A 10,477-nucleotide genomic window follows, 5' to 3' on the forward strand; every position below is an offset into this window, starting at 1 on the left:
CTGAACTAGTACTCAAGGCAGAGTGGTAAACCAGAGGAGCAGAAACGGCCAGTCCGGAAGCCCTTTCCCGATAGTCCCCAACCACCAAGGGAGCACGGGGGACTTGGCAAAATTGAGCATCAGACGGAGGTGGGAGAGAAGAGCCGGGTTTCTCTGCAGAGAACTAACAGCTGGCCAGTAAGATGAAGGCGAAACAAAGCGGGTCTCAACCTGTTCCCACCATCTACCCTCTTTGGCCACAAAAGTGTTAACACCCTCCTCCCTCCCACGCCCCCAGAGACCATGCACAAGCCCCATGGGACTCTAGAGCCTTGAAGTTAAGTGTCCACCCAAGGGTCGCCTGGAAGGGGCGGAGAGGAGAGAGCGGGGTGGGAACGAGGGTGGGCCCCTCCTCCTGCCACCTCCCTCTGGCAGGCTGGAAGCCTCGCAGAGTCTGGGATTTTTTTTTTTTTTTTTTTTTTTTTCAGAATAATTGATGGGTCCAGTTCTCCAGAGCTTTCCCGGGGAGAGCAAGGCAGACCGCGCTAGAATTTAAATAGACGTGATTAGTAAAATGCAAGGGAGTAAGGATCTGGCGTTCTCTTTCTTGCGGGATTCTGGCTGTGCGCCTGGCAAGGCTACCCAGGGCTCTGGGGGAGGGGGGGTTGCCCAGAGCTAGTGAGGCTCCCTAGCCACTGGAGGGTGGCTCTGCTCCTTGTCCTCCCTCCGCTCCCAACTGTCTGTCACCGCACATCCTCGGACCCTGAAACGAGAAGAGAGGAGTTGGGGCTAGCGGACAACCCAAGGCCAGCAGGTGCACACCGCAAGGTGTCCGGCCCGCAGGGTGGGACATTGATTCCTCAGCGTCCAAGCATTAACCTTGGAAGGAAAAGAAAGGCTCCGTTGGTGGCGGCTACGCAAGCCCCGCTACTTATTCCCACCTTTTCTACTCTGTCCTGGCCGGCGGACCTCACTTCAGGCTGCTGGTTCCGGAACTTAGGGCGTCTTTTCATTTACTGGAGCTCTGAAAGGTCCCCTTCTCAAAGAAGTGACCCGTGCTGGGGGAAACCTTCGCCTTCATCCTCTCCCACATCCCTAGCCCATCGATTTGTTCCTGCAAAGGGGGCTGTGCATTTTTATAACATCTACAGCCAATTAATATTGCATCAACTCTATTTTTTTAAACACACACACACACACACACACACACACAAGCTCTAGAATACCCTATCAAAGCCATCTATTATTCACGGAAATGTAATTGGAGACCCAAGATAATGTGTGTTCCGGGGCAACAGAGGAAAACAGAATCGTGACAATATTTCAGAAAGGAAGGGGATCCGAGGGTATCTAATATTTAATTTCAAGTCTGTGGTTTTATAATTCGAGATTAAAAGCAGTCACGTCTTTGAAGCTAGACAGTTGGTATAAATGTACAGTTAAAATATTCTATTCCACGGTCCCTCGACAGAGCTCTCGACTCGTCCCAGGCTTCATTAAATTTTTATTATCATCCCAGACTAGAGCAGGGAATGAGCGGAAAGACCGTCCATCTAATTGCAATTGATAAAAAGAGAGTGAGCTAGAGAGCACTCTTAGATTTCCCCCTCATTTTAATATATTAACAACCGTTTTCTTCACATACCCAGGCTCTCACAGACCTGTGATACACACAGTCACATTATCACACGGATTCGTTTTCTACTTTCCAACACGCATCAGGCTTCACCCTCTTTTGTGCCCTTTGGAAGGGCTAGGGGCTTGGTGGAAAGGGGGGTTAGGAGAGGCTGGGTGCAGAAGGTGATGCTAGATTTAAAAAAAAAAAAAAGTGCCACCAGTTCATGAAGCATCTGGTGAAGAGATGAACTAGAGACAACGTGAGCACAGAGCTGAATCTTCCTGTAGCACGATGAAAGCACATTGTTACCCAAACAAACAACAGATTATTATACCTGGGTTGCACTTTTCAGCAACCCTTCCACTGTGCAGATAAAAGGGAAGAGTAACATTTTAATTTTATTTTTCTTTCTGACTGCCACCTCCTCCTCCTCCTCCTCCTCCTCCTCCTCCTCCTCCTTCTTCTTCTCTCTCTCTCTCTCTCTCTCTCTCTCTCTCTCTCTCTCTCTCNCNCACACACACACACACACACACACACACACACACANANAGAGAGAGAGAGAGAGAGAGAGAGAGAGAGAGAGAGAGAGAGAGAGAGGCTTTCCTCTTGTCTAAGACTGACAGTGTGCTGGTGTTTTCCTGAGGCCACAGCTCAACACGGGTGCTTTAAAATGTTTTGTTTTGTTTTGTTTAAATTGGTATACATAAACCTTTTCATCTCCAGGCACAGGAAGTTCAGAATAAAACCCACAGTTTGCTTTCTGAGCTGTTTCCTATTATCACATTGCCACTTAATTTTATTTCTATTCTCTCCAAGTTAAATAGAAAGACTGGCTCGCAGGGGAGCTGCCATGTGCCTACAGAGTAAGGATGTCAAGCAGAGACTTCCCGTGCAAAGTTAATTTCAATTCCCGGGGAGGATTTCCCATTCTGGCTGGCTCTGACCCACAGTAATTAGCTGAGATAACTAATGATTACTTACTTATTCCTTGTAATTATCTGGATTTAATAATTCGCTGTGTAATTTATTAATTCGCTCATAATAGACTTTCAGTACTGGGAATGACTCTTTTAAAGGGGTGAAGCAGGGGAAATTTAGCAATATTTTTCTCAATGCTATAAATCTGTCTCTTGACAAATGTGGATTTCACGGACATCACAGCCAACCAGGAACCTTTGTCCCCTCTTTGCTCTATGGGAACAGTGTCCACCTAGCCCTACAATTGCTGGCAGCCCCTCCCTTCCTAGCCAGCTACAGTATAAAGTGAAGGTTAGTATTCTAGTGTAAATTCTTTGCCTAGAATTATACATCACTTAGTTTCTAAGCCTTTATCATGACCTGACAGAAAGTTGGAGGCTTACCCTCTAAACAGAATGTTTTATAAAAATAAGGTGGGACTTTTTGTCCTTCATTGCTCCTGTCCCACCCTCCTCAAGAGTTTTCCCAATATGTAAAAAATTAATAAACTCATCTGAAGTTTGAAATAAAGCATTTTAGCTTGTCACACCCCAGTTCAATTATCTGGGGGAAAAAAATCACAAAAACTGAACTTGAAAAAAACACTTACAACATACTATTATTTCTTTTTACTTTAAATGTTATTTTCTTATTGATTTGCTTCATTTTGTTTTGAAGCAGGGTTTTGTGGCTGACCAGGAATTCACTAACTAGCCCAGGATGGCCACAAGCTTGCAGCAACACTTCTGCCTCAGCTCTGCCCATGTGCAGAGATTATAAGTGCAAGTCATCATGCCTGTTATTCATTTACAAATGTATTTTATATCAAATAAGAGAGAACTTTCTAAATTTTAATTACTTTATTCAAATCCTCATGTCTTTATTATTTTTCCTTAAGCAATGTGTTGGTGAAATGGGTAACTTCCAATAGCAACTATATTCTTCCTGGACAGTATAATTTTGTATGATAGAGAGTTCTTAAATATCAATGAGTATGTGTGTGATATGTTGTTTTGCATTCTGCTTGTTGCCACAGGATCTCACTAGGCAACTTGAGATGGTCTTGAACTCTCCATGTATCCCAGACAGGTTTTGAACTCTTGATTTTCCATCTTAGTCTCCTGAATGCTATAATTACAGGGTGCACCACCATGCCCCATCTTAGTGATTTTATTTCTCATTTTAATGTGGATTTATGTTGTTATATACACAAAATGATCAAATCATTTGCTTTTACAGAAGTTAACAAAAAGAAACTAGACAGTTCTGAAGCATAAGATTTAGGTTCACTAAGTGGGCTGCTAAGTCAATCCATAATACATCTTTTTGCAGTAAGATAGCAATTGTGGCCTGGAGGGAAAATACAAAATTAGTCATGAATGCTGATGGCTTTGATTGATATGGCAGAGATTTCAGACATATTCTGCTGTGTTTTCATGAGTACACTGAAAATCAATACCAAATGAATATTTCTCAAGAATATGCTTAATTTGGTTATTCTTACCTTTGAATCCTTCATTAAGCCCAACTTTCTTCTCTCCAAATCTTTGGCTTTGTGCATCTCTGCAACTCTTGTTGATAAAAGTTTTCAGAATGTATTTGCTTTTGTAAAAACTTCTAGTGTTTCCATAAAACACACATTTAGCAGTCTCTTAATAATGAATGGACAAATGAGCTAACAGTCTGATACAGTTTTAAAAATTCAGGAATATAAGAACTTGGAAAATTAAAGGGAAATACGGGACTTCAGTCTTAACTATTGGAGTAAAAACTTCTCCAATTCATAAGAATTTTGGCCATGCAAGCATATGTGACTTATACTTCAAAATGAACCAAGAAGAATAAACATCTATTTTATCTCTGCTCAAAAAATATTTCTGAGTTTACTGCTTTTGTGCGATTATACTGAGAGATGGCTCATTCGTTGTACAAAGACACTAGCACACTAATTAATCTCATGTCATCTAATTCTTCTCTTGGTGAGCAAATCTTCATTACTTAGAACCCACACAAGAAGATGAAAATTATTTCTTATGGAAATCTTTTCAGAAAGTGTGATATGCTACTCATTCAACTTATTCCTCTCATTATCTCCGGTCTGAAATGGTGGAGGGGGTAATAAATAAATAAAAACAAGTGAAAAGTTCTTTAGCTGGTTAGCTGTTGGAGCACTCCCTGCTCAGCCCCATGGTTACTGGCCATGGTGCTGAAATTGCTTCCCAGACAACTGAGATACAACTGAGATTACAGCTGTCTTTTAAAAAAAAAAAAAGAGTTCCAGGAAACCTGAAACCTAGGATGGGGGAGGAAACGGAAGACAGAACTTTTTGCCCTCCTACACACAGGAATGAACCAAACCACCAATGTCACTGTGCTTACATTTACAGTTTCTTTTCCTAAAACACTATATGCCAGTATTTTCTTCCAAACCTATGAATTGCATCTCATTCAATCTAAATGGACACTTGGATCTTGTTTTTGAGGCATGTACTTTGTTTCAGTTATAGAAGAAACGGTCTCTCCACGCCTGTGCCATCCAACTTCTATAACTATTTTTGTTTTGCCTGGAAACGGTAATCAGTTTTCCTGCAGCATTTAATCCCAAAATAGACCCGTGTAACAATTGTCATATATTTGTGGGCTGTTTTCTTAGCTTCTTCCAAATAAAGAGATGTCTCATGACAGTTTAATATGGGGACGGCCAATATAGTTAAGAAGAGTTACCCTCAGAGAGGGTGTTTAGGACAGGTCAGTACCTGCTTTTTTTCTTCTTGCTTAATCTACACATTAATATAATGGTCTCATGCCAATTAATTCCATGATCTATGATTGGTGAAATATAAAAATCATAGCCTTACTAGAAAAAGAAACGTTGAAAGCCCAATACACTGCCCAACAATTGTGAAGGACCTGAAAATTATTATAATGGGAGAGGAATTGTCTTAAAGTCAGATTAGAAAAAGAAGCGGCTGTGCCAAATGGGCAGAATCCCATGGCCACATCAATGTTTAATAGACTTCCTCCAGCTCCTGTGCCAGACAAAGTCACAAAAAGGGGCAAAATTTTGTTCCTTTTAACCACCCAGGATTCTCCTCAGCCACACCCTGTCTATTGCAATAATATTAGTTTCCTTAAATGTGATGGGGAATAGAAAAAGACAGAGAGACAGAGGACACCAAGACTGAGACTTTATTCACCTGCCAGAACCCTTGGTTGATTTCCAGGACAGGCTAAAGAACTGAGAACGACGGGGCTGCACTCTGCTCCTGGCTCACCAAGTCCTGCCCCCACAGTTGCCACACCCAGCCTCCCACAGCTACTGAAATGCAGGTTGGGTTCCTTTCTTCCTTTGCCCCATAGGAGATGGGAAGGGGTGGCTGAAATAGTTTCCATCTGACCTTGGCTTTGTAAGATTCTCTTTACAGAATTATTTCAAGTCTGGAGAAAGGACTCCAGAGGAGCTATCTGGAGCCAGACACCATGATTTCATCTAAGCTAAAAAGCAAAGTGCCCTGTGAGATGAGCCCTGGCCATTAATGTGATATTATAAACCCTCTTGTTCTTTTATCCTTTCCCGGGGAGTTGCCTCTTACAAAGTCCAAGCCATGTTTTAATAGTGGCCACTCTCTGTGTTACTGTCTTTTAAAAGAATCAGCACCAAAATAATTCCCACATAAATGATTAAAAACTGCGTCACGTTTTAAAAGTCATTTAATATTAATAGCATATTTTAATGAAAAAGCAGCATACTTTGCCAGTAAAACATTAAAATCATCTCTTCAATGAAAGACAATGAAACAACACTCAAAATAACTTAATACATTACTATAGTAAATAATCCATTAACAAAAACAAGAAACGAGGTCATATACAGAACTCAGAACTTTGGAGAGCCTCAAATGGGTCAGCAATTACAGCAAATTCTGTAAGAATATATTCATATGTGCATCATTTTGAATGAAATATTTACAATAGATAAGGTACCAGTCACTTTGTACCTATTTGTGTGTGTGCTCCAAAAGGATTCTACCAAATACTGTGAATTTACAAGCAGTGCACTGTCTTTCTTATAGTTCCAAAAATTTCCCCCTACAAACAAACCTCCTAAAAGGAAAAAACTGAAGGATTCCCTATAACGGTCAAAATGTAGCAACAAAGCAATCGAAAACTGGGAGATGGAAATACCTTGATGAAATCTTAGAATCCAGCAGAGTAAGCACCAAATGGAGAACGCACCTAAGGCTGGGGAAGTATACAGTGCTCATCGTTGGTACATCCAACTGCTCCTTCTCCTCTGTTAGAGGTGTGTACGCGTGTCTGTGTGTAGGCATGTAAGGTGAGTGAGAGAGCACGTGTGCTGTGGAGACGATGTGGGAATCCCCATTAAATATGTAAGGAAGTAAACAAGACTTCGGACAGTGAATCTGGTCTACACGGTTAAGACATCAATTATAGAGTGTCAGCTCACAAATTAGAACACTACCAGTCAAAAACAAAGGGAAGAAACAATCTTCATTCAAAGTGAGAATATACAACTAGGCCAAAGCGAACACAGTCTAAGTGGGAAGCTGTAAAACTCCAGGAAACGCATCAGACCAAAAAGAAAAAAAGAAAGAAAGAAATGTTTTGAGCATCACTAGCTATACATATCGGCCGGTTTTATTTTTTCAGACTAAAGAAGTTTAATTAATTAGGATGTGCACAAAATTAAGTTGCCAGAGAGATAAATTAATAATTTACAGAGGGTTGTACGGCAATAATCTAATAATAGCTGTCAAGATCAGTGAACACAGCAGGCGCGACTCCTTCCCTAAGAGTTAACACTTCAGAGAAGGAAGTAAGCATAAGAACCACAATAAAAATATATATATAATATACAGTGTAAATGCAGAAAATCTGCCATCTTTTTTTAATTCAAAATACTTTAGAGATGTCTCTATCATATCACATTAAGCATCAACTCTAGCTTCGAGTTTCAGTTCTGAATCAATTTCTATTTCTGAAAAATAGCTGCAAAGTGTACTTTTAAAGGTGAACAAGGTGACGTCTGTAAGAACAAAAGCAAATCTTACTTGCTCATTCTTGCAGGGTTCTCAAAGGCTTTTCCCTCTGCCATCCTGTTGACAGTCAGCTCCACGCTTTCTCTGACGAAGCCGAGCAGCTGAGGTGCAGTTAAAGGGGACAGCTCTGCTATAACTTGACAAATTCCTTTTCGTGTTGTGTTGTTTGTGGTTTTGGTTTTTCTTCACTTTGCGAAACCGGTTCACAATCTCTCTGATTTGGGCTCAGCTGCTTGCTTCTTTGCTCCTGGCTTGGTCTGGGTTCACATTTACCGGAATTGTTTTCTGATAGCCAAAGTAGAAAGGAAAGAGGCAGGAAAGACAAGAGGGGGGTTAGAAAAAAAGAGGGCGAAGGGAAAGGGCCATCCATGGAGAAGGGTCCCTAAATGCCGGCAGAGTATTTCATTCTCTTCTGTTTCTGCCTCTGGTTGCAGAACCAGACGCGCACCACATTTTTCTTGAGATCAAGCTTTTCGGCGATGGCCGCGATCTTCTCCGAGGAGGGCCTTGGCTGGATGGCGAAATAGGCTTCCAGCGAGCGTTTCTCGGGGGCCGCGATGGATGTGCGCTTGCGCTTCTTCTCCGCGCCATTGAAGAGCTCCGGCTTAGTGAGCTTCTCGCGGTGGGATTTCTCTGCTTCCTCCAGCCACGCCTGCAGGATGGGCTTGAGCGCGATCATGTTGTTGTGTGACAGCGTGAGAGACTCAAACCTGCAGATGGTGCTCTGGCTGAGCGAGCCCACGCCCGGGATCTTGAGGTTGGCCAGCGCGGAGCCCACATCTGCCTGGGTCACTCCCAGCTTGATGCGTCGCTGCTTGAAGCGCTCGGCGAACGCCTCCAGGTCCCGCGGGTCTGCATCCACGTCGCTCATGCAGCCCATGTGCGAGGGAAGCCCGTGCGCGTGGGCCATGCTCAGGGCTGCTTGGTGCATGGGGTTCATGGTGGCCATGTGCGGTGCGTGAGTCGGAGTGGACACCACCGTGCCGTCGGGGCCCGCCATAGCTCCCAGGGCCAGCCCGGGGCTCAGGTGCTCAAGCAGCTCGCCCTCCAGCGCCTGGTGCGGCTGGTGATGGTGGTGATGGTGGTGGTGGTGGTGGTGGTGGGTGCCAGCCAGAGCGGACGGGTGCGAGATGGGCACAGAAGAAGAGGAGGCTGCCGACGTGCACGGGATGGTGTTCATGGTGTGGTAAGTGGCGTCCGGCTTGAAGGGGCTGTGGTGGGGCGGATGGTGGTGGTGGCTCTTACTCTGGGAGACGATGTCCACGGCGGCCAGAGCCTCGGCACGGGCCAGCAGACTCTCATCCAGCCCGCCGAATATATTGCTCTGCAATTGTAAGTAGAAGGCACACATTACGCTCAGCAGGGAATTGTGCGCGCTCTCTCCGGAAGCCCCCGGCCCAGAGCTCGCCACCGCCACCGCGCCTACAGCATTCCCAGAACGTTAAAATAATAATAATGACAGTGATCCTGAAACTCGGCAGCGAGAAGAGAGGGGAAGCCTGCGCGAGAAGCCAATGTGCAGGGGGAGGAAAAGTGAACCACAGACAACACAACACAACACGCGCACAGGCAGCATCCCAGGTCATAAAAATTAATATGAAAGGCAAGACCCGTTGAATACTTAAGAGAGGGGGGATTGGTTGGAGGTGTGGGGTGATTTGCTGTGCAGACATGAAAAAAACATCAAGCAGATAAAGGAGGCTGTCAAAATGTGCCTTTAAGCGGTGATTATGCAGACATACGCACCGGTGGGGTTGGAAGACAAGCTCTCCGCATCGCCTCCGAGCCCCCGCCGCCGCCACCGCCGCCGCTACCGCTGCTGCTGGAACTGCTGCTCCGGCCGCCGCCGCCGCCACCTCCGCCGCCACCGCCGCCGCCTCCAGCGTTGCTGGAGCTGCTAGGGGAACTGGCCGAGGGCGCCGCGGGCGCAGAGGAGCCCGGGGAGGCACTGTGCAGCGCCGAGTACTTGGGCTCCACGTGCAGGCTGCCTGCGTGAGGCATGCTGAACGCCTGCTTGCTGTTCAGGGACATCATCATCATCTTTCCTTGCGCGGCGCGCTAGTCGCTGGCGCACTCCGGTCCCAGCTACCCAGCTACTCCGGAGAAGTACCCGGCCGGAGCAGCAGAGGGAACAACACTGCAAAGTTGTGCTCAGCAGCCACCGCTTCCAGGCCCGGCTCTCCCAGTCTGGCCGCTAGCTCCGCTCCTGTGTCGTCCGCTAGGTCGGCCCGAGTGGTTGCCCTGCTCCGGGTGGCTCTGACTTCAGATCTCAGCACCCCAAAGTGCCCCAGCTCAGCGAGGCGGTGGAGTTATAGTCCCCTCTTCCCGCGCCTGACCCCCGCCCGCCCGCCCGCCCTCCCCCTCCTTCCCTCCCCCGCCCTCTCCTGCCAGGAAGCACTGCTCTGGGTGGGTTTCTCCCCGCCCTGGCTCCCCCTTGGCTCCCCCCAGGCTCCGGTCCTTTCAGTTATCCCTGCACCAGCCCCTCTCGCTCTGCCACGGGACCCGCTGCCTTCCCTGCCCCGGCACGCGCTCTGCTGTTACCACTCCTACGCCGCGCCTGCAACTCCTGATTCCAATCGCGCCCCAGCTCAACCCCACCCAACTAGCCAGGTCGGTGCTTCGGGCCACCCGGCAGTGCCAGTCACCTAAATGCCAGCCTCCAGATCTCCCGCTACTTCTGCCAGACTTCCGCCTCCCTCGGGGGAGGGGGGGATTCCCCCTAAAAGTTGCGTTCCAAGGCAACCTTGGACGCGACTGGCCCTGAACTGTGAGGTACACCTTACCTGGCCACCTGCTCTCCTGCCCTCTGCTTACCACTAAGTTTCAGGGGCCCTCCCCTCCCGTCAGCTCCAGTGACCCTGAT

The 10,477-nt window shown here is 46.4% G+C and overlaps 1 protein-coding gene across 2 annotated transcripts; it reads right to left on the minus strand.

Moving 5' to 3' along the window:
- Window positions 1-6,248: 6,248 nt before the first annotated feature.
- On the minus strand, window positions 6,249-9,903 carry Pou4f2 (POU class 4 homeobox 2). 2 transcript variants are annotated; one of them, XM_021220511.1, is made up of 3 exons: window positions 9,562-9,648; window positions 9,353-9,402; window positions 7,746-8,936 (listed from the first exon to the last, which is right to left on the minus strand). In XM_021220511.1, the coding sequence occupies exons 1-3, from the start codon at window positions 9,646-9,648 to the stop codon at window positions 7,997-7,999; spliced, it is 1,077 nt and encodes a 358-aa protein (XP_021076170.1). In that variant the 3' UTR covers window positions 7,746-7,996. The 2 variants fall into 2 exon arrangements, with proteins under 2 accessions (XP_021076169.1, XP_021076170.1); XM_021220510.1 differs by having other exon boundaries at window positions 6,249-8,938; window positions 9,361-9,903.
- Window positions 9,904-10,477: the final 574 nt, after the last annotated feature.

Source organism: Mus pahari, chromosome 20 (genome assembly GCF_900095145.1).
Source record: "Mus pahari chromosome 20, PAHARI_EIJ_v1.1, whole genome shotgun sequence".
Taxonomy (NCBI): domain Eukaryota; kingdom Metazoa; phylum Chordata; class Mammalia; order Rodentia; family Muridae; genus Mus; species Mus pahari.